We start from the raw sequence: 24845 nt of genomic DNA, 5'->3' as shown, positions 1-24845 counted from the left end.
CAAAGGTGTGTCACCAAGTTCTTCCATGAGGGGAAAAAAAAAAACAAAAAAACAAAAAAACACCCACTGATATTCATTGATATTTGAACGTTTCTGGAGACCAAACAGTGGATGTGAGCACAGTGAGATGGTAGGTGGTACATTTCAGCAGTGGGGCACTGCCACTGATTCAGACTTTGACGTGTGCAGCATGCAGGCTCTTGCTCAACGCTGGCAAAAATGCATAGCTAGTGGTGGCACCTATATTGAAAAATAATATTTTGCAGCTGAGAATTTACTCTACCCAATAGTGCTCTTGTGCTCTTTTAACTGTTGTAGTTTCTGTGGAGATAAATAGGAGGCATCACTCTCAGAATGACCCGCGATAGTTTTTCACAAGTGCCTAACATTGAAAACATCCTCGTGAAGGCCAGAATTTCATATTCCTTAGGATTTCTAAGTACTCCACATTCTCTCTCCCATGATACTTTACAAACAGCAAGTTTTAACATCAGTATAATATAACATACATAACCGACTTCTCTCCAAAAAGGTTAAGCCACAAAGTCTACAGACAGTTCAGTAGCTTGTCCTCTGAATAAATGAGTTGGTCTTTCTTTTCCAAATGTAAAGCAGTATTCTAGACCCATACATATTGTTTGAACATTATTTCTTAACTCCACAGAGAACACATATTGAAAACACTTACTGAAAAATAAGACACACAAAAGTAAGAATAGCATTTGCTTTTGCATGAAAAAAAAAAAAAAGAAAAAGGAATTTTTTTTTGCTAAGTTACAGTTAAAGAAAAAAAAAAAGTGCTTATACACCTGTGGAATTATCTCCAGCTCAGCTGACATGGCTGCACAAATACATCTCTGCCCCCAGTAAGAACTGTTAGAGATGTTTTAAAAAGTCTCTGAGGACAGTTTATATGAATAAAAAAATTGTAGAACTGAAAAAAACACCTACCAGTCTCTGATATACTCTCTATATAAGAAAAGACCTGGATTTAATCTCATAAGAGACTGATTTCTAAGTACAGGCTCTAGTTTATTGACTGCTAAAATGTTTGACTGGCAGAGGCATTACCCCAGGTCTTCTCAATTCCTGATGAACGTTTTATACCAAATGGTCTGTTCACAACTCAGTGTGCTTTCCATCAAGAAGAAACAGCAGAAAAACATCCATTATCAAGACTGATGGTAACTCCATATCATGTGTGTGGGACAAGCTTTCAGATCTCTCTGTAAGAGAAGCAGTAACTGTGAAGCTGGTACCACAAGTAGCGCAGCAGAAGCACTGAACACTGATCACTGAATTTGTGATCTGCATTCACCCAAGACAGATAACAAAACAGAGCTACTCATTTGTTAGCAGAGTTTCTGGCTTCCTTTTCAAGCCCAGAAACTGTTCACTCAGTGCAGCTGAATACTGCCTGCTGCCTCTCATTCTTCAGGTAAGGAGAAATAAAAGTAGCCACATCCTTAACTCACAGCATGACCTCCTCGCTGATATAGGATCACCAACCAGAACTGTCTCCCAGCCATGAAAAAGGAGATAATGGAGAAAAGCTGTCTGTAGTGAATGTTAAGGAGATGGAAAAATGTCTCCAATGGCAGCTTTTCCCTGCTCATGCTATGAATTTCACTGGGTCAAGTAACAGAGTGGGACTGAATAGATGCATGTGTTGCACTTGCTTTTAATGACAAGGAAATTTCAATCCTGAGAGATGTGAGAGGAACATGGGAACTGCAGAGTGGTTTCACTACACAGGCAAGGAGCAATATGCTTCCAAAGTATTCACACTGCAATTGCTGCAGAGACCCTGCAGCAGTCCCAGTGCCCATCCTCCTACAACCCAGGTGCACTCATCTGGTAAATCTTTACGTCCTTGCCAGGCTATTGGCCTCAATAAAGTCTTGGCAGAGTAGATGGAGACCAGGAAAGCAACACCCCAAAAGAAGCAATTTGCCTTTTAGGTGACTTAGATAAGCTGCAAGAAGCCCAGAGAGTATTTTCTTCTTTATCTACACCCAAATAAAGCACGTAAAAGAAATCTCTGCTGAGCACATCATCAACCTCAGTAAAACTATACACAACATGCTCACCTGTCACTATTGGACACTGGTTTTATATGGAGCCACACTTCATCCTGAAATCTTTTTTGATCTAAACAGAGTCAGCCAACGCTTCTCTTTCTATTCTAATGCAAGTACGGCCCCAGGTAAACTAGAGGTTCAAGTGTGGCTTACGCGCCTCCTGTAATCCAGCTCTGCTATTTTATAAATTAGTAAAGGTGAACAGGGAAAGTGTAAGACATGGAAAGGAATAAACCAGATGCTTTCAAGTTACCACCTAAAAACCTGGTCCACAGGAGAAGGAGTGAACCTCTCACAATCTGGTGAAATGACATCATTTATGATATGGATGCTGGTTGCATGTCTCCATGACTACCTGGAAAATGTGTTCAGTTCATGAGGGCTTCTACAAACTTAAAGATGAAAGAACTAAAGAAAGACAAATCTGACGAACATTTTCCCTCATCACTGACATTCTGATGAAAGGCCAGAACCGTCTTAAGCCAACTCTTCATTTGATAGGTAACTGAAAAAAAAATACCCAGACAATACTGTAACCCAAAGCAAACTAACTGTATGTAAAGTCAGGCTAAAGCATGCATATGCCATATTATTTCTTGAGGATGAATAACTAGATTTTCACAAGAAACAGTGTGTGATTCTGTGAGTGATGGGCACCGTCATTAGCTCAGCCCTGACTCTGCTTTCCTGATATTACAACAATTTAACGCAGCAGAGAGTACCAGGAGAAGACATGGTCTTGCTAATCTGAAACCCAGATAGCCATCAGTTAAATGAGAGATGACTGTATAATATAACAAGGAGTTAGCCCATTAAACAAGTCATTATAGAGCTCCCTCCTGAAGGACTGCTCAATTGCAAATAAAACAATCCTTGAAATTCAGTTTCCACTGATGGAAAGATCCTGTAGCAAATGCCACGAGAGCACAATGAGCTCACGAAATTATAGAGGTTTTTGGAAGAGACCTCTGGAGATCACTTAGTTTAACCTCTGTGCTACAGCAGGTTCCCTAGAGTAGGTTGCACAGTAAAGCATCCAGCCGAATCTTGAATATTTCCAGAGAAGTAAACTCCACAACCTCTCTGGACAGCCTGTTCCAGTGCTCTGTTACCCTCAAAGTTAAAAAAAAAAAGGAGGCCTTCACACAACCAGTGAGTCAGTTGGGATCTCAGATGTTGCTGATTTAATAGTACACCTGTAAAGACCAGCTTCAAACTGACCCTGTTCCAGAGGTCAGAGCTCATAGAATCCATCATCAAAACACAACAAAAGCTGCAGCCAAATTTAACATCAGCACCTGATAGTATTAAACAGATGGACCTGTACTACAGCATTCTCACACAGGAGCTTACACAAAACCTTCAAAAAACAAAAACAAAAACAAACCCACATTATCATTACACAGTCCACTCATTTGACCTCAACAAGTGACCACGAGTGAAGTCATCTTGTATGGTATTATGGTATCAGAGTTAATGCTGGAGATTCAATACTTTAAAATAGAACTTTTTCCTAAAGTAAGGACAAAAGTCCTGCTTCCTCCACATTCCTTCCTTCATGGTGTTTTGCAGGGTAACTTCTGTGGTGTTCTTCAGGGTAACTTCTGTTGCCAAAGACATAAAATTCAAGACTTGGACAGTAGTGCTCGTTAAAAGACAAAAACTTGTCCATCCTCTCCCATTACTAGTTTGCCTAAATTCCAAACTAAACTATTCTGCTACTCCAGATTTCCATCTTGATTTGGTGACACCTTAGTAAGTATCTGAATTTTCTCCATGCAGAATTTTCTTCTGTCTTCTTTCTTACTAAATAGTCAAAAAGTTGTTCAAAGGGATGAAAATTAAAGCTAGAAACTTGTTTTGAAAGATTCTCCTTTAAGGAAGAGGTTAAAAAAAAAAAAAAAAAAAAGTCAAGAAGCAGAGAAACTGCTTTTGTTCTTAACTTAAAACAAAATGGGTCATCCACTCTATCAAGATTTTAAAATTCAAAGGAAAGTAACCATGATTAATAGATGCTTTTACAAGAGTGGTGATGAATAAAAACTAGCCACTGGGCAAATTCTAACAAGCTAAACTGGCTAATGATCAAGCAAATGGGTGGTTGCACGCAGCTGCAAAATAAGCTGCATGTGTTATTTTAACAATATTTGGAATTCATAGACTTTTTTTTTTTTGCATTTTATTTGCATTTTTCTGCAAATAATTGCTACAAGCACGTCCATGCAGAGATGGAAGTTGTGTTCTATCTAATTCTGCTATTGGAGTACTCTGGACTCTGATTACAGCTCTATGTGGAATAGCCAAAACATAAGGGAGTACAGGGAGGATAAAAAGTACGTCAGTGACTCAAAGAACACAATGGGACGTCACTGCTTATCTGTCAATGTCAGGTCACTTTACATTCTTCCACTGCTTTAATATTAATACTACTAACTCAAGCTCCAGTTGCTCACCTGCTGTTGTACGAAACCTAGAAACGTACACGAATGCCAGTCTACCATCTCTCATTAGGAGACTTTTACCCTTTGGTTCCTTCCCTAACATACTATAAGAAGTCCTGCGTAATCTTCATATATTCTTGCCCTGCATGCCAATGTGCATCCCAAGGACCTCAGCAGCAATCCCTTTCTGTCTAAAATGTGCTCTGGCATCAACTCATCTGGATGGAGTTTATACTTAGGGCAGCCCTGGGGAGGGTCCAGACCAGACGTCCCTTCCTTGGAGACTTTAATTTGGGCTTCTGCCTGCCATTGTGCCCTCGTGCTCCTTTGGGCTTGTGGAGCTGGGCCTCTGGTGGACTGATGGCTCCTGTTCTACAGGCCTGGGAGGCAATGTACTCATTAGGATTCCCCATTTGCCTTTGTGCTCACATAACCTAAGATGTTCCTTGTGCAAGAGTGACCTGACAACCTAAACTCCCTCCTAGCTTTATTTTCCTTTTCAATATATTTTCTTTTATAATTGGAAAACATCTGCTCTTCCTATTGAGCATTTGGTATAATTTAGAGGAAGAATGAAAGGCATTTGTATCAGAAACACAAACAGAGAAACCAGGATCAGACCAAACAATCCTCACAGAAAGCATGAAAATAAATGCTCAAAAACCGAATTTTCTGAATTCCATCATCCTTCTTTTTAGAAGAGAATGCATTAGGCATTTTTCTGCAATCACCAACTTTTAGTTTATTAATGGTTGAAGAATTTAACGTTTAATTTAACACTTACTCTTCCTCTCTCCAGCCTGGCCCAAGCAATACTTCATGAGCTTAATTTGACACAAGGGAACATTTTAACTGATTTAACACATCACTTCAAGAGAAGACAAGACAGACATTGGCCCTTCTGGTCAATCTGGGTACATAAGGCTGAATGAGGCCTGTACACAGCAGCCTGATGAAATTTTGGGGACCAACTCTTTCCAAGCATGGGGAAAAATATGTAATCTCTCTTTCACCAGATGTGAACCAGGGAGCTCAACTGAGCTGATGTTACTATTTCTTTAAAGTTAAAGAGCCAAAACATCTTTCAGTCTGATGCTCTTATGACTTTTGCTATTTCTGCTTTAACAAAAAAAAAAAAAAAAAAAAAAAAGAGGATTCCACACAATTCTAGATGCCAACAAATAATTTCATTAGGAATAAGCAAAGCACTGTGTTTAAAGTATAGTTCAGAAGACAGGATTTGGACAGTGAGGGATAACGAGAGTCCTGTGTATGCAAACAACAGCGTTATTCTGCATTAGGCCTCACAGGTCGCAGTTACTCTGATGCCTGGTTTACGTGCGTGTCTGTGCTTCACCTTGCCTGCCCAGGACTCCTGGAAGGGGGCAGCCCCAAGTGCCCTCAGACAATTTGCAGTTTTTTCACTTTGTTTCTTAAATAGGAAATGTACCTCCTCTTTGTTGACAGCATATAGTCTTTCTCTTTTACAAGCAGAGACTGTTTATAGCATACTCCCCGAAGAAGTGAATTAAACTGAAAAGTTTCTGGATTTCTGTATCACTTCATATAGTGGTTTGTCACTTAAAAAAAAAAAAATACACCAGCAAAAAGAAATAAAATAAAAGGGGTGATTGAAAAGCAGAACAAGATTTTAAAAACAATAACGAAAAAAAAATCAACATACAGATTACTGGAAAGTTCATTTCACAGTTAGGAAACAGCAGTGATGCAGACAAATTTCAAAATTTCAAAGTAATAAATAAGTGCAGGAAATCAACACAAGAAAAGCTGTTATGAAAGCGTTTTACAGCAGGAATAAACACCAAATCCTAAAAAAACAAAACAAAACAAAACAAAAAAAACAAACCCCAACAAAACTACAGATGGCCCAAGAACACATGTTCATAACAAATACAAGAATCAGCTTATAAACAGCACATGAATTAAGAACAAAGCAAATGACAATAGTCTTCAGATTATATCTGCAACGGGAAATGGGTCACCCAACGAAAGGATGGTAACAAACCCACCTGCCACAGCCGTGACCAAGATTGGGTTGATTCTTACTCACGTTTGTCAACTTGAATGACACTTGAGCATACCAACAGTCAGAAAAAGTCTAGAGTTTAGAAACGAATGTTTTGTACATACATAGGGAAAAACAGTCTCTTCATCTCATGGTAACATACAAAAAAGAAACAAGCCATGAGAACATACCAACGTGAAGAGGCATGACACAAATCACTAGCTCCTTCTTCCTTAAATAGCCCCACTTGGCAAAGTTTAAAGAAGTTATTGCAGAGTTGTCTGCCCGTGCACATACCAAAGGATGACTTCAGGTTAGGAGGGTTAAGGAAACAGTTGAGAGTAGCAGTTTCATTTGTAACTACTTTTAACTCAGAGGCCCCTAAGTATTTTCCAGCAACTACAAACTTTAAAGTAAACAGAGGCGTGAGCTTTTTCTGTCCCTTCACCTCACCTTTTAGGTTAAATTGTAGATATCCCATATAAAGGGCCAGTTGATAAAGGGCAGGCTGCCACCCTCTATCCAACCTCTGTGTTTGTCATCACTGCAACTCAAAAACATGATTTTTTATATTTTGCAATCTGCAATGGCACATAATGCTTCTGCATTTTTCTTATATCCACTGCCAAAATCTTGATGTTCTATAAGACTCTGCTAACTCAGCAACAGCTATGACTGCTTTGGTAGTTTGGTCTTCTCTATTCATTATTCCTTCAAAGCTGTGGCGTTAGAGAGCTACCAGCAGCTCTTAGGGATGCTACTTAAGACAGAAAGACAGACAGAAAGAAAAGCAGGGAAAAGCAACATTGAAAGTCCTACTTTAAAAGATTGATACGAAATTCTTGCTTCCTTCTATACTATCCTATATCTGCATGTAGAATGTGACTGGGTTTCTTCCTGAAACCCCTCAACAGAACATACAGTTTCTTCTGTGGTAAACAGACTAACATCAGACAGTAAAAGTGCATTCTCATTGAATTTAGCTATAGATCTCATTAAAATAATGGGTATGCATAGCTGAGGAAAGCTGAAATTCAACACTGGTGTCAGTGTGTCTCAGGCCGCTCCACAAATGACTACAAACTCCAACACACTCCCAATTGTGAAATTCAGTTGAAAAACTTTTCAGGCTTCCCAGAAGTTATTTCTATTGTAGCAAGAAGTAAAACTAAACTATTAAGTTACTTGATTTGAATTGGCATGATGAAAATCTCGCTATAGGGGGAAAAAGAGTGAAATGGTTGATTTTGGCTGTGGTTGCTGCTGCTGTTGTTTTGCTCAACTTTATTTTAAGAAAAGCTGCATTTTTTAACAGTGACTATGTTCAGTAATGAGTTATAGCTAATAACTTGTATAAGTAATATATGTTAGTTTCTCCATCACCTGAAGCCTTTAAATCAATATGGGGCACCTCCTTAGAAGATAAGCTGTAGCTCAGCCAGGCTTATTGAGTTGTATAAAGAAATGCTAGATTAGGCTCCATGGTTTATGTTTATATAAGATTGCAAACATGACATAATGTCTCTAACTGTAAGTATCTACTAATCTATAAAATACCCCAAAATACAAAAGCCCTAGGAGATACAAACTCTCATGGATGCAAGCAAGCATGGGCATGTAAAACAGACTAACATATGGCTAATGAGAAATAATAAAACAGAAACTTCAATAAGGGCAACTTCGGTAAGGTATGCAAAACATGCAATCGGTATCATGCTACAAATGCAGTGCTGAAAATAAAACCTCACATCTTATAAGAGCTCAAACACATCTACAGAACATATCTGTCTTACCAGTGCCATGGCAACAGTAAGAATAAACACACACACTGACATCAAAGAGAAGCAACTTCATACAATTAAGTAACACTGCTTATAAAAGGAACAAGCAAGAGCTGGCTGACCACATATCCATAAAAGTTGAGAATGTTTTCTGCTTCCAGAGTGTTTTAATGCCTTCATCAGAAGAAAAAAAGGAAGAAAAGAAGAAGAAAAACAAAGTGTTTGTCCCTTGTTTTACAGTCCCTGAGTGCACAAAGTTAACAAGCTGAACAGATGCACACCTCAGGAACTTTTCCAAATCCAACCTGTCTCATTTCCACCCACCTCAGAATTGATAACCCTAACACAAACTCCCTTACCTAGGCCCTGATCCCACAGGCTGAGCTAACCCTCACACAAGCATCCGGCTCCTTGCCCTCACCCTGGAGACAACCTGCTCGTACAAATCAGCTGACAAATTCAAAATGAAACAGCTAAATCTGCCTGGTCAGGGATTACCTTGCATTTCACCACTGTCTGCCTGCTGAACAGCCTTCACAGTACTGGGACTCACTGCTTCAATTCCATGAAATGCAATGAATTTTAAGAAATACTATGAACCATTAGATAGACGTGTAAGAACAGATTTACAAGGTTGATTCACTACTGCTTCCTAAAGAAGTAAGCTTTGCATTGTATGTTTTACAGTGCTCTGTCAGACATTGTCCCTTATCACTCACTGTTGGCCAGTTCCAAAAGGGAGAGGGAAGTCCTGAAGACACCAAGTTTACTAAAAATCTGGTGAGAAGTCACAGCAGACAACAAAAGATTATAATCAGAGCACGTGTAGAAGAAAAAACGGGCAAACTCTGCTATTACACATCTTGTCTGGTGATACAATACCAGCATTGCTTCTGGTTAGATGCAACAGCCTGGTGGAATGTTTGGCAGGGAGCACAGTGAAGCTTGGGTCACTGTGGAAATATAACTAACCAAGCAGAAAAGGAAACAAATCAGTAGGAAACTAACCATTATTATTATCATTATTATTATTATTACTACTACATTGTCAGCCAACAAACAACTTCGATTTACTCAACCATAGTATCATTTTCTATTACAAATTACACTCTATGTATGTTCACAAGTTTTCTACATCTGAGCAAAAAAAAATCCAGAATAGAAAAACCCATCCAGAATGATGTATTACTTACAATTTCCTACAATAAATCTAACTGTCACAAAAGTAACCATATTCACAAACTGCATCAGAAATTTAATTATTAACTAGCAAGCAAATGTAAGAGAATTTTTCCCTTTTAAAAAAGTTTCACACTGTAGAACTTGGAGAAGCTGACAACTGTGTACCCCACATCTTTACCATGACTAATAAGTACAAGTATGGTTTCAAAGAATTTCAGAATTTTGTGAAAACAAGGTTAGCATAGAAACTTATGCAGCTTATTGACCCACTGAAACCCATTCAAAATAACTGCTATGCACATATTCATTCCCAATAAAGCAAGCCTGTAAGCCACCAATTGGGAAGAAAAATAGGCAAAAGAATAGACTTCCATATTTAATAACCTGTAACAATTGAGACTACTATTGCCTACCTTGCTCACAAACTTTTAAAATGCTGCCATTTAAATGTCTGAAATACCTTGTTTCTCATGACTACTCAATTCTGTTCTCCAGACTAAAGGCCCCTGTAACTGCTGCCATTTGAAGCATCCAGAACATTACTTGCATATGTATTATAAAACAGCGCTTGCAGTAGGAGTAAAGCTTTTAAAGTTTGGGGGAAATAACTGTGGGGTTTTCCTCTTTTGAGAGCTTAAAGTTTTATGAGTGAACCTAAATGACTGCCAGACTTCTGAAGTGACAACGCATTACGAAAAAATTTCCTATGTGCTTTGCAAATTTGAAGTCAGCCACATTTCACAACTGACATCAGGTTTTTAATATCAGCTCTAATGAAATATAATTCTCCACTGACATAGCTGTGAAGTACAGCATTTTCATTTCACTAGCTGGCGGAGAAGTTTTGGCCTTATTACTATTATTACTTATGCAGAGCCAGAAATGTTGTAGGCTCCGCACAGACACTTATGAAGACAAGGCCTCTTCCTTGTATCTGATGTAAACACTGAGACCACAGGGTATTGGTATTCAGCTTAACAGAAGGGGTCAGATTCATTTTCACACAGCTGCTATGGCCAACTCGCATATTAGCGCACAAGAAGATGAATACAATGTAAGGGAATAGCCTGCCTTCATCTTCTCTCCAGTTTCAATTTCACTAATCTCGTTGGGTGGGATTGAATAGTTTTTAGTTTGGGAGAGTTCTATTGTTTGCTTTTGTGTGTCTCTTTTTTTAAAACAAAAAACAAACAAAAACCCCAACAAAGTATCTACAGTAAGTAAAGAAATTCCGGCCATCAGCAACACCCTGAGAGAAATAGAGGGCAAGCTGGGAACTAAAAATTATTAACGCTGTTTTTAAATCTGGTTCTTGTTTTGGTCACATTTTATTATGTTAAATGAAAGAATAAGGTATTTATTTTGAAAGCACAGGTGCACATGCTTGTGACAGTTTAATTGCAGTCAGTACAAATCAGAATGCTCCCATTTGCAGATAAATGAATTATTAACCGCGCAGCTCTCCTCCTTCTTCAAGCCCCAACAATTGAAGGAGTAGAAATAAGAAAAAAAAGCCCAAATTCTCCACATCCCTGAGGCCCACAGCCACTTAATGGAGATGAAATCAGGGCATGGTAGACTGCAAGAGGAGAAGGAATCTTGCTTTTTCAGGCAGCCCAGGACAGTTGGTAGGAACACCTGCCACGGGCACTTTTTTCTGAATTTGATTTGGGGGATCAGCAACAAGAGCAATATTGTACTTTTTCCTTCACCTCTGTATCCTGCTCAATGCATATGGTTGTTCAGGACACCAGTGGTGTTACTCTAGGGAAGAAAAATGCCTCACCCCAGCTTCTCCTAAAATATTTAAAGGTTTTGGAGACTGAGCAATAACCTCAATGTCACAGAGATCCTGACTCCCATATGGAATCCCATGCAGCTCTAGCACAAATGGGTATTTGAAAGGGGTCTCTCACAGCCAGGTACAAAGTGACAAACCTAGGCCTGACCTGACAAAATGTACATATGAAGAAGAACAGGATAATCAATCTTCTTGCCAAGCACAAAGTGAGGGAGCCACTGCTGCTAATATAAAAGCAGTATCTCCAAATGACAATTGTGAGTAGAAAACAGCAGGCTGTATCACCTCCACCATGGGGCTGATTCATGCACACACATGGTGGGAGAAAGAACAAGAACCAGTATATGGTGCATAAAGTTTAGAGGAGGAGAAAAAAGCCTCCTAAAACCACATGGGACAGATGCCTGGCAAGAATTAACATCAAATCTCACTGAGGGGCATTAGCCTACTGCACAGCTCTTGTGGTAACACCTTGTTTGATTCACAACACATAAAAATAGTAGTTCAGTAGTAATTCCCCTTTGGACTGGACTCCGATCCCAAGTTAACTCAGGAACCATGACCTCTTTTTGTACATTTCAGAAATCCTCAAGGAATTTTGAACATGGGCCTGCAGTGCCTGAACTGCAGACTACACACAAGTGGAATTTTTAGTGAATTGACAACTGCACACCAGCTCCATTTGAGGCTACAGCAAAAAGGTGAAGAGACTGTATTTACTTTTGCTAGTCAGAAAGTTGAACAAAGAGGGGAAAGGCTGTGCAAGACATTACGCTACAGTGTGCACTGGTGGTGGTTGTTTGTCTCAGTGCAGTTCATCTCCAAAAAAATAGCCGTGGAGGATAAAGTAAGTGCTATTCTTCAGTTTCTCTAGATTGCTGACAAACATTAGACTCGTCTCCAATGTTGATGGAATAGAGAAGAGAAAATACAGTGCACTGCCTCCCAAAAACAGACATAAACTTTGGTTCTCTCTGAAGGAACTCTGAGAAGAGATGGAGGACGAATGTGGACTGGCAGCCTTTTCCAGCTCTGTGCAGCCACACATTAGAAGTCAGGAACGACATAGCTCACCTAAGCTCTGAGGGGTACTTTGAAACTCATGAGGGAAGGGAGTAGTGCAGGGGAAAAATTACCCTGCACAGTGGCTTTGCAGACCCAAAAAGATCATAGTCAGGACTCACTTGCTGGAGGCTTTGACTTGGTAAGGAGAGAATCAAAATCTTCTAAGGATAGTGGGATTTAGCCCATTGCAAATGGTGGCATTTATAATGGAGCACTGCATCACTATACGCGTGCTACAGACATAGCATGCCTTTCATGATGTCCTATTATAATACTTTGTATTAAGATTTTTATACAGTAGATCCTTAATTCAAGTAATCATATTTCCCATATAGTGAGAAACAATCTGCATTGACCACACCTAACAATCCAATGTCTGAGTGTTTTTTCCATAATCCTTTACCACTATCTTTTGTTTTAAGGCACTGCCATATATATTGCCATATACACATATATATATGTTTATGTATATATAAAAATAAAGGAACTCTCTTTCTCTAGTAGAAGAAAACATAAGCCCAAAATGAGCAAAATGTTCATGTGACATTCGTTTCCTCAGGCACTGAAGCAATGCATGGTCAAGAAGGAGAGAACCTAGTTAACTAGTTGCTAAAACTATCTTGAGTCCCTACCCGTGAACTCCAAAAATACTATTGCTCACACAGCACTAGAGGATTAATATGCAAAGCGATACTAAAATGGTATTAAAACTTTTACATCTTCCATCCACACAAATTAGTCCCCTCCCGTCCCTCCACAGCTTCCCGCCTCAAATATCCTGGCATAAAATGATCAGACAAAATAGGTGACTTATGTTTTTATTGGTTCCTTCAGACTATGACGACATTTCCTAAAACGCAGAGCCAGGAAACCATTAATGATTGAAAAAGTGGAAAGGGTCAGGTTATTTCAAAGGGCATGTGTTTGCTAAGAAGCCTTTGTTACAGACCTACAGGCCGCTTAAGATTAAATTAATAGTAACAAAAACATTTAACATTCACATTGTATTTCTCGCTTTAAATATGTTAGGAACACATTTGTAAAACAACACTTCTGTGCGGTAAGAAATAAATACCCCATTTTTACCTTATTCAGAATTAAAACCGGAAGATTTTACCTCAGATTTTATAAAGCAGTAAATCCTCTCCAAGATCAGAAGATCTCCTCAGGTTTGTACACTCCCTCAATCTCAGGTTGTTACTTGAGGAAGAAAAGGAAACACTCTTAAGCTTATCAACATTACAAAAAGGAAGAAGAGGTGGATTTTCTTGATGTAGCTCAGCTGTGCTGGCCTGCATTTGGCAGTATGAAGCAGCTCAGGCATTTGCAGGTGTGGTCATAGATGCCTTAAAGCTCTGCGGGCTCCGTTTACAAGCACAATACCAAAGCAATTGGTACGTGAACAGGAGCATACACCAGTATGTACAGGACAGAAAGAAGGATCCTACAGCAGCTCTAAAGACCATTTTTTTCAGGCATGTACTATACATACATACCTCTTTCCCTGAAATGGGGGTGCAAAGCAAATTTCAAACCAACTGAGCGCTTTGGCCTCCTAAGAGAAGTACAGGACATTGTGCTGACACCAAGTCAAGAACCCTGCTTATTTGTCGCATCTCAAAGCACCATCACCCTACCAACAGCACCACATCACAGGTAAAAATCCCACTATTGCACAGCGCCATCTCCTGGGCAAGCAAGATTGAGGAAACTCTCGCCTCCCCTCTCTCTCACAGCATCCAATGTTTCCACGTCTCCTTCACCTCTGCTCCCAAAACACAAGCAATGAATTCCCGAGAAGAAAAGCAGGTTGTTTACAGCTCCCACCGTGAAACGTGAGACTCAACTGGTTGCTATGGACAGAGGCAGTATGTGCACAGGCAAGCACCGTGTGAACCCATGGGAATAAGTTTGGTCTGGGTTGCTGGCTAATCACAAATTAGCAATTAGGGCTTCCTTTCAACATCCAAACAGGAAATGGGAGTGGAGGAAGTGAAAGCTTAATAATTTCTTGTATGCTAAGAAGTTACACGAGCCATTCCAAGAAAAAAAATGTTCTTAAGTGAACTTCAGCCTAGCACATTGTCTGCAGGCAAGCATTTATCTTCAAAACCAGCCTGTGCATCTTGGTAAGAAAGCACTGATGTAAGCATTTCATTCATTACAGCTTAATTTTCAGGAGAATAGAACATCAAGCTATAGAACAAAGTTGAAGACCCAACCGCAGCGCAATCACAAGCATTGAGGTTATGATACTCAAACCAAGTCATTAAGCCTGACATCATTATAGGAAATGTTCAGTGAAGAACCAGGTTAGAAGGGCTAACTTTTTATTTAGATCCACAACAGCCTCTGACCAAGGAGCAAGAAAATAGACAATGTGTTAGGTCCATTTCTTTCCACTATATTTTAGGGCTACTGTTCATACCAGCCATGTACATGTTACAATGCCTACCTGGTCACACAGAAGAAAAGCCAGGGAAGAAAGTCCCTAATGGGAATCCTAAGAGGACTGGAGGAGGAAAGGACTCTCAGGCACCTGTGTTGAATGAAGTGAGGAACATTCCTCTCCACCTTCAGAACTATAAGATCACAGCCCCTGGCAAAAGCAAAAAGCCCAACCCATTACACACTCCTAACTTGGTGCTACCTTCACTGAAGGAGAAAGAAAGAAGCTTTACACAGCTGTTGAGCAATACTCAAGAGCTCGAGATAGATTAAAGACCAATCTCTTGGTTGCCTGGAGATATCAAAGACAGAGTACAGACAAAGAAAAAAGATGACATATGGGTGGATACAGACAGACGTTCTGCAGGAAAAAAGCATTCTGGGAATACAACACCTCATTTTTCAGGGATCTTTTACAAACAAACAAACAAACAAACTTGAAAATTGTAAGACTCACCTATATAGAAAACGATCACTTAAGTAGGCTGCATGGAGAACAGAACAAAGGCAAAAGAATAAACACTCCCACCACATTCTGTCAAAATATCTACTGTTTAATCTCATTATCCCTCATAGCACAAACAAAAACAGATGCACAACATAGTTACTATGGCCCATAATAAACTGGCTGGAGAAAAAAAGGAGCAATGGGTGCATGCTATCCTTTACAGAGAGTACTGATATTTTTTCCCCTATTTTTAGCAGTACAGACACAGCAACCCCAATGCCAATACAGCATTTACAATAAACTTTTATCTGTCATAAAATTCCTCAGGGTACTTTCTATACTATGCATGTGGTTGGATGTATAGACCTTACTGTGGACTCTCATGTTGCTGCTCTGAGACATGGAAAAAGGGGAAAAATGTCTATTTTATGTGCGAACTTCCATCCTAGATCCTCCAGGATCAGTTTTAACAGCAGGCATTCCCTGTTTCCAAGCAACCGGAGGCAGATTTATGTATTTGATCAGCCTAGGTTTTGGATCAACCATTTGCAAAAACTTTCCAGAACAACAGTTTTGAAAGCTGAAAAACAATAATTGCGTAAGACTGCTGGGTTTATTTGTTTGTTTGCTTTTCTTTTAGATTTAATCATAGGTAGGTATTATCTCTTTCACTGGAAACACCCACACCTTTTCCCGAAGGTAGCACAATATCTACTGTGTTCAAGCTGCTTTTTACTCTTTTTTGTCTGTTTGTTCTCCTTTTTGATTTTATTTTTTTTAATCTAGGTATTTACTTTTATGGAGTCACTTCTTACCTTGTTCACTTTCTCATCTAGGATGCTTGTAGTTCCGGGCAGCAGTGCTACTTCCCACAGTGTGAGAAAGACCATGGCAACTTGGCAGGACTGCTACCTGCTCAGTTCCCAAAATGAAGACATCTGCCAGAACGTTCAGGTTTCCAGCCTGTGATGCTCCAGCAGGTTAGTTAACCTTCACTTAACTGCTGTAATACCAGATGTTTTTCTTTAAGCTAGAGATTTGCAATATTGCTTCCCTCTCCTCCCAGAGAGCATAGAGAGAGTTTCTAAATGAGGTTACTTTGGTAAGGAGTACTGAAGAGTTCCTACTTGTTTAGCAGCTATGACAGTACCAACAATTCACTGCCAACAGCAGAGGAGGAATGTACTTGACAACTCTTGGTGAGAGACAGATTATGATCCATGTCTCCTTGCCCTACATTCACAGAATGTCCAAGCTCATATCTTCCATTCATTTAAGGAACACATACTTGTGACCGGTTTCTCTGGACCAAACACCAGGTACCTGTTAAATAATATTAGGAATGATTTCACCATGAGATGTTTGTACTGGATCTCACCCAAGAACTTTTTATATGTTACATACATTACTGTTTTGCTGCAATTGCTGTTTCAAAGCAAAGCAAAAACTTTGACAGATATATGCATGAGATCATCTAGATGAGGAGACTGTATGTTTGGAGAGGTGTGGTAATGCTCGACAAAACAGATTATCTTTTTCAGTCTGTCTTCCAAAATAAAGATTTTCTTGGATGATTATTTAACATAGGGGTTCCCAGAGTTTTGTCCACAGAGGGCAACTTAATAGGTGAAACATCAGGCTAGGGGCTTCATAAGAAAAATCAATCTGTAGGACAGTGCAAACAGCCACAATATGAAAATCCCTATGAGGGTCATATTTGGAAACCTCCCAGGTCAGCCTCCTGAAAGCCCCAACTCAGATGCTGAATTCTTGTGAGAAATGTAACTGATTCTTGTGAGTTTTTTTTCCCTCTTCAAAGATACATTTCTATAGTTTTTTAGTTTATTTGTTTTCGGTGTTTGGATGTATTGATGACTGCTGGTATCTGTTACACAAAGAGAATATTGACAAAGCAAGAGCAGACATGCTAGCCTTTCAATTTATACCATGCTTCTAAAAGCTAGTAAGTTCAAAACAAACAGTAGTCCTTATTGGAAAAGCCTCCAGCTTTAGAAGCAGCTCACATTGTATCTGGGCAGTGGTGGAAGAACAGGGCTCTTACTACTTAATCTTCAGTAGAGTTTAAATTTCTTTCATAGTCTGTCAGTTTAAGGAAATAATGATGTAATGATAACTTTTGGTGTTCTCTAGAATACCACTCTCATTATGGTCTCATTGAGATACTTGCATTACATGCCACAAACACAGAGGAAAGATTTCTGCCCTACATTATATCTGCACTGAAGCCTAGAGAGAGCAACAACTGCTGAGATATACTCCTATAAAAGATATAAAGAATTACTCACTTCTCTTCAAGTTGAGGTGGCAATTGTAAACTACATCTAGGATTTGAGCACACTTCTATACCCATCAGATGACCATTCAGTCATGAAACAGTAGGTTAAATATGATTTTAGGCTATATTGGTTTGTAGTACAAGCGCTCCTCCATGCTTCTATTTTTATTCCCATTTGCATGCAGATTCACAAAATGAAAGGCTTTAGAATCTTGTTTTCTGATTTGTAGCATTGGCAAAAAGGCTTGCTCCACTTATTAACAAGGGTGCAGCTTACTCAACTTTAGGTAAACTAACAGAAAACACCCACTCTAGTCCTTAAGTATAAGTAGGTATAACTGAGCATTCCCATTCCACCTACAGAAACCACCTGAAGTAAAAACTAAGTCTTTCTCAGCAAACGTTTTTTGGACTTCTGGTTCAGATGTTTTGAGGGGAAAAGCCATCAGTGAAACGAAGAAGCAAACAGATAAAAATCTTTGGAATATCCTCACATTACTCTGCTACACTGGGAAACCTGGTGCCAGCCCCATGTTCCCCTGAGATGCTGGGGACTCCATCAGAGCATGAGTTCTAAGCAAAAAATCCTTTTGTCTCTGCTATTCTGGCAGATTCTGCTACTCTATCAATGGCCATCTCAAGTTATAAGCAGGAAAACATGTGTTGGGTCATGTACTCCTGTCATGCTGGATCACAAGGCAGTGCCTGAGTCAGGAAGAGTGGATGATAATGAGCACAGTGGTATGGTTGGAGCACTCTTTTTAAAAGGGCTTCTTTCAGCAGCAGGCATAACTGGCTGGCAGATATCTGGCTCAAGTGGAGCATCTTCTGCTTTGCTCCCTGATCCCACAAGAGCTGTGGATAGTCAAGAAACCAAGGCTCATTTTCCCTCAAGTACCTGCCATGTCTCCTTACTGAGGAGAGGAAAAGCAGCTGCCTTTGCTGCAACATGACAGAAATCCAGGCCAAAGCCTCTTGTGATAGCCTCATGTTTACTGCATGCAGTCTGACAGGTCTGGTCACAGACTTGAGATCTCTCAGAAAGGTGATGCTCAGCTTTCAGAAATTGAAATATAGCACAGAGTGGCACAAATGTGACAAACAGTACACCACGCAGCAAGTTTTCAATGCAGCAACCAGCTGTGGAGTCTAGATTTGATGTGCAGTCTGTTTAAGAAATCCAGCCTCGCTGTTTCCCGTGTTTTATCTCCTTCTGATCACGAGTGTAACAATCCAGTCAGTCCATTGTTCTTACCACATGGTAAGTAACTAACTACATGTAAACAAAACAATTAAGCTCCATAAGGAACTGCTTGCCATTCAAAGCTGAACTAAACATTGCATTTTGTTTCTGGAATCCAAATATGGTAAATTGGCTGATAGTTAATTGTGGCAATAGGACTTATTTGCTTCACAGAACAGCTAAGTGCAAGAGGCAGCACAAACTGGAAAATTACCTTCTTTCTTTTTATGGATACAACAGAGATAAACTACCATAGCTGGACTCCCAACACCTTCCTTCACTTGTAAAAGCACCAGGCTCCACTACCACCACTCAAGGAGAATACCTCTGAGCTGTTAACCTCTTAAACTTTTGACAACCCTGGCATTCTGACAACGTGTTAGGGGATAGCACTGCACACAGCTACTCACCAACTCATCATTTTCTTATTAGCTGTATCACTGTTGCATCTAAAAGCCCTAATCAAAATCAGACCATCCACTTGCTGGGCAGAACTTGTGAGGGAAAAATGAGTCCTCTCTCCGTTGTACACAAGCCCAGAAGCCTGGGTCCTGTAAAACCAAACCCCACATACCTCAACTCAAAAAACTCAACACCTCCACTGCTATCCAATGTACATGTTTAATTTTGCAGGCTGAATATTCCTACCTGAAATGTTTATGTAACACAGGAGTTTTGAATATACAAACAAATAAACAAACACCAAACTAACCTCACAAAGGAAATATTATTAAATCAATTGCTAGGGGAGTTAATAATAACAGAAGTAGAAATGTGTTCTGTTATGGCACTCACTGGAAAGGCTACTTTTATAACTTAAATATGCACGCTTTGCTCCTTGGCAAAGATTTAGCAGTTATCCACTATCACAAGTCTGTACACTTCTGTATCTATCACTGATGGACAGGAGCAACTGCACTGACGCAGGCCTAAAGCTCGAGGAGGAAAAACAGGACTGAGATAAGAAAGCACATAACAAGGTGGGTGCTAAACCCTGGGGCTGAACAGTCACAGGACACCAAGAGAAAAGAAAGAATCTGGAAGCTTCCAGGGTAAGTTAATAATTTTCATAGTGGAAATCTGTGAGTTAAAGTCACAGTCATGGTGGATCTTACCATCTATGTAAATCATGCTTTCCCAGCCAACTTTGTGAAGTGGTATCTAAGCCTCAAAACATCCCAGCTTTCTGCTGAAGTTAACAGATAAGCTGTAAGTGCGACACACAGCTAGACAAAGGTTATAAAAACAAATCCTGGTCTATTTATTGTGATGCCACAAAATGTATGTTTCTATCTGTGATGAAGGATGAAACATGTTGTTTTGTGCAACAGTTGGGCAAGGTCTGTACATGGAGAGTGAAACAGTCATGGGGGTCTTATCCAGTGGTCATATAGCAGTGTGAGTGGGACACAGGTTATGCAGACATCCTCCCTGCTATATTAACAGAAGCACCACCTGCATGAAAAACAGAAGCAGAACAACTTTTTATGGTTGGTTTTTCTAAATCTTGAATGTTAGACTTGGGAAAGGAAGAAGGAACAAGAGAAAAAGGATAAAAGAGATTTCAGCTTCTTCCTGAACTTCACCCTGCATTGCAAATATTGCTGGCCATCAGATAATTTCCACCTACTTTCTGTATTCCTTGCAAATATTTGTGGGCTGCCATATACACTGGAGGATCAGTGAGCATCCTAAATACGAGGCAACAGAGTCTGGAACACACAAACAGTTTTTATCCGGGAGAAGTACATATGTAGCACTGCTTCTCTGTCCCTCATGTTTTCACTTGTTTCCCTCTGAAGTGAAATCTTCATCGAGAAGAGACAAAAAGGCTGACACCTTCTTATAAGGGAATATATAAGGACATATTTTAGAGCTGGGTATGGTGGAAGGGATCTAGTCCTGGAATAGGGCTTCTTTGGAGGCACCCGAGGACCTGAAGAGTTTGACTCATACCACGGCAAGGTCAAGTTAACATTGAAGAGGAGGAATGCTCTGAGGGTTGGACTCCAAAGCAAAGAAGAGAACTGGATGAGACAGGGATAGTAGTTATTTTCTAACTTCAGGGAAACTTGTGTCTACAGAAGGGCCTCCCCTCTTGCAGGCAAGACAGGGACAACAGGTCTGGTCTCCAATTTTCTTTTAAGGCATCTTTGCATGATTTGAAATTCTGATTGTGAAGCAACTGAGGTTGGAAAGGGAAAGGAATAGTTTCAGCTCCTTGTGAAGAGGAGAGAGAAGTTTTCTTCAAGAGGGCACAACTACTTTTAGGAGGCTCTACTTGTCCTTCAGACAAATTTACTACCACTCTTTTAAAACACAATGTTTCAGAAAAAGCTACTCCAAGAGTCTAGGTGGATGGCATTCAGAATGCATTTTCCAAAAGGTGCAAATGTTTTATAGCCTTATTCTTTATGCACAATTATTCTTTATTTCTCTGCCTCCTTTAAGCCATGCATTCTTTTTCAGTCTTCTTAGTTGTGGCTTCAAATGTGTGCTCTGCCCGTTTCTGCTTTGTCTTCACTCTGTTTTTTTCTCCTCTTTGCTAAAGCAGCTCTTTCTTCTTGCATTTTATTTCACAATGAATGTAAGAAAAATTATAGTGCTAATCTAATTTCATGGGTGTAGCACAGCTGATTTTACATTTGCATTCCCACCCCTTCGCCTGCATTAACATTGTCCACAAGCTCTTAAGAAAAGCCCTGTTCAAATTTGGACTGCGCATAGCAAACAGTACTCAGAACAAGTCTGGCCCTTGAGCCTGTGCCCAACAGATACATCTAACACCAGACAGATAAGTTGTTTCTCATATTGCCCTCACCTTATTTCCACTCCAGGGCTTCATGTTTCAGATCCACATGTTAATACTGCATCCTTCCCCAGCTTAATGCCTGATACAATTTTCACCAAGGTCACTTTCCTGGCAACTTTTAAGATGGTTGAGCAATTTCACCTCAGACCTCAGGCAAGAGGCAAAACTGGTGCTGATATCAGGGAAAATTCTTCCCAGGTACAAAGCAAAAGGCATTTGAAGTTGATCCTTCAAAAGATAATGCTGAGTGCCTCCCCAGCCCTTTCCACAGCAGCTCTGAGGGCTAGGTAAGCAATTGCATACCATGGTGTTGAGCATGGCTGTAAAACTTTGACAAATTGTTTGAACAGGCTACGATGTGGGCATCCTGTTTCTCACGGCACCATCCTCATAACATACAAACATTGCCAAGCATTACATTATAGGTTTCCCACTGAACCCAAGATGTGGTTGACAAATATCCAAAAACAGAATAAAAATATTTATATCTTAAAAGTGTTGAACGAGTAAACAAGATTGTAACCAGGTCTCTGTTATGTCTTGCCTACCAATATGCAGGCTGAAGAAAACATAAATGTTTACAGCAGTAACTGTTGTGCGTGCATACATGCCCAGTGGGCTCTTTTACCTGCTGCATGTCCAGTAAGAGCAGAGCAAGTCCTGAGCAGGATGGTGGCTGCCAATTTATGCTTAGAAGATCATCACAAGGCTCTCTGAGCAGAAGCTGAGATTCTTGGGAGCTGAAGTGAATCATTCCCACTCAGGAAGCAAAACACCAGACTTCAAGCACAATTTTGTTTTTCTTCAGTGTCTGAGTGCTAGATGCTAAATGTCACTACAGGATCCTCTTTGATGACCTTTAATAACTGACTTCATTGAGCCAATTTACTTTCTCAAGACATTTATCTAATACTTCAAGAGAAAATCACTGCTAAACACAGTCAGTTAGTGGTCAAGTTCGTTGCTAATAAGCAATCAACCTCAATTCTCCTCCTCCTTATCCTCTGCTAGCCCAAGTCCACATCTTTTCACTCCATGGCCACCAGTCATTTTCCCCTTTACCATGCCTGTTTGCTAGAATACACAGAGTTGTCAATATAAAAAAACTAATAATCTGTTACCTAAGTACTCTGTGTCATATTTGGCCACTCAAATCTTAAGGCATGTGCTTTTAATAACTCAACATTTTAGGAACATATTAAGGTTTGTTTTTTTGTTTTTTTAATATTTAACTGGAAATAAAGGACTGAAGGTCTCTAAGCCTATGAATACCTCACCAACCTGTATTTGGAATGGTATTCTTCAAAACTGTCCAAAATGACAAGTGAGAATCTCTAAACTGTAGAAAACTATACAAAATTTCAATCCCACAGAGAAAGTAATCACAGGGAAGAATCACCCTCATAAAGATGCCAGGTAACTGCTATGGGACACTTTCTGCAGTTGGTACCTTAGTGAATACAGTACTGTAACTTCAGAACTCACACACTTCAGAAGTTTTCTAACAGCAGTTGGGCACGAGAACCCTTCCTCAAGTACATGAGCTCAGGACTTATCTTAGACTGAAGCCCTGACACTTCAAGACAGCAGGTGTGATTTCCAATGCTGTCTCTGTATTTCCAGCCCAACTGTTTAGTGATGTATCAATATATATTAAGAGAGAAGACCTGTTTCAAAGCTCCTTGTATCTGAACTCCTGAAATATGCATCTGCCATCCTGGTAAATGCACTTCAGATGTATTTATGCTGCAAATTCCTTGCTATAAAACTGCCCCATTAAATGGAGAAAACTTGCAGTCTACTCAACTATTTACAGTAAGACCCAATAATGAAAATCAGTTAAGCGCTGATGTCTTCTTGTTAATTCTTATGGTTTTATCATTACTGTATTTATCTTTTCTTTTAATTGGAATTCTCTCCTTTCCTTACTGCCTGACAGACACACACACAGGACTTCCCCACCCAGCCAAGCAAATACAGCGGTGGAAGATCACATGGCCAAAGAATACCTACACCATAATCTAAAAGAAAAAAAAAAAGAGGATTGTTTTAATAAGAAATTGCAGCCATTACTTGTAACAGTGATATGCAAAAACCATTAAGGCAGATGTATGAACTTTAAGTTGACGATATGCCGTAACTTACTGCATCTGAGGAAGTGCTGTTACGGTGAATGCTAGTGAGAGCATTTTGATATGGGCCACAGGATTGGCTAAGACTAGTTTCATTGCTCAATATGGCATATTTTTCATATTATGTAATGCTTATTGTATGTATTATACTGATACATAGCTGAAAGCCATCAGTAAAGGCTTTCACAAGGGACCGTGCAAAGAAATTTGATACAATGATAAAGAGACAATACTTGATTGCTTTTCCTTACATTCTTTTGTAGCTTTTGGTGGCTGTTAAATCAGTATGTTCTGATCAGATATCACCTATCACACTTACATTTTTCAGGCCCAATTTAGAAACCAGCTGCTGGGAGACAAGCTGCAGTCTCCTCAATTGTGAAAGGTCACAAAATGAAGAAGTGAAGGAGAGGGGGCAGGTCTCAACCAGTTCACTACCCATCATCATGCTGTACAAGTGCCACCTTCCACAGGATGATCTCTTTCAGCAAACGCAGATTCCAAATTGGCAAGAAAACAGGCTGGGTAATCACTGGGAAACCTCTCAAAATATGAAACCATATTAAGTGGCCTTTTATTGACTATGCCGAATTTGAAGTTTATATGACATCAGGGCAGACTTGCAGAAACCCTCATGAACACAGTGTAATCAAGCTTTTATTAAAACTAGACAGACTTTTTCACCACCGAAGCTAAGATTTCATTAGGAACCTTTCTCTGGTTACTCTGTTTAACTTTCTGCATGTACAGAATCCTGTCAAAATTACCTCTTAAAGATTTGAGCTGAATTAACCGATACCTTCCATGGGGCTATTTGTCACCAAGAGAAAGTTCACTAATTTGGATAGTTTAGCTTATTCAGATCTTATTTCTTTTCTTTTGAGAAACTTCAATGTACGTAAGTGCCATATTACTTCACTGACGATGAGAAACAGATGAAAAAGAATTGCTCCCAATCCCAACCTCAGATATTGTTATTGTACTAAATGCTCATTTAATTATTAAAAAGAATAGAGTGCAATGCAAATGAAAGTTCAGAAAGTAAACAGCTTAATGTCTCAAAATCCCTTGTGCCACTGAAAGACCACA

At 39.6% G+C, this 24845-nt stretch overlaps 2 protein-coding genes across 4 annotated transcripts in view; one reads left to right on the top strand and one right to left on the bottom strand.

Annotated features, from left to right (window-relative positions):
- Positions 1-24845, bottom strand: part of CMSS1 (cms1 ribosomal small subunit homolog) — a 230348-nt gene that overhangs the window by 59748 nt on the left and 145755 nt on the right. The window lies entirely within an intron of this gene.
- FILIP1L (filamin A interacting protein 1 like) overlaps positions 1-24845 on the top strand; it is a 198645-nt gene that overhangs the window by 31341 nt on the left and 142459 nt on the right. For all 3 annotated transcript variants that reach the window (XM_042866563.1, XM_042866566.1, XM_042866565.1), the window contains exon 2: positions 16110-16253. In XM_042866563.1, the coding sequence (XP_042722497.1) occupies positions 16202-16253 (52 nt within the window). In that variant the 5' untranslated portion in view covers positions 16110-16201. The remainder of the gene's footprint in view (positions 1-16109; positions 16254-24845) is intronic.

The sequence above is a fragment of the Lagopus leucura genome, unplaced genomic scaffold (genome assembly GCF_019238085.1).
Source record: "Lagopus leucura isolate 7727_CA_CO unplaced genomic scaffold, USGS_WTPT01 Super-Scaffold_100001, whole genome shotgun sequence".
Lineage (NCBI taxonomy): Eukaryota > Metazoa > Chordata > Aves > Galliformes > Phasianidae > Lagopus > Lagopus leucura.
Note: the sequence above shows the minus strand (reverse complement) of the source record. Positions and strands in the feature narration are given on the sequence as shown.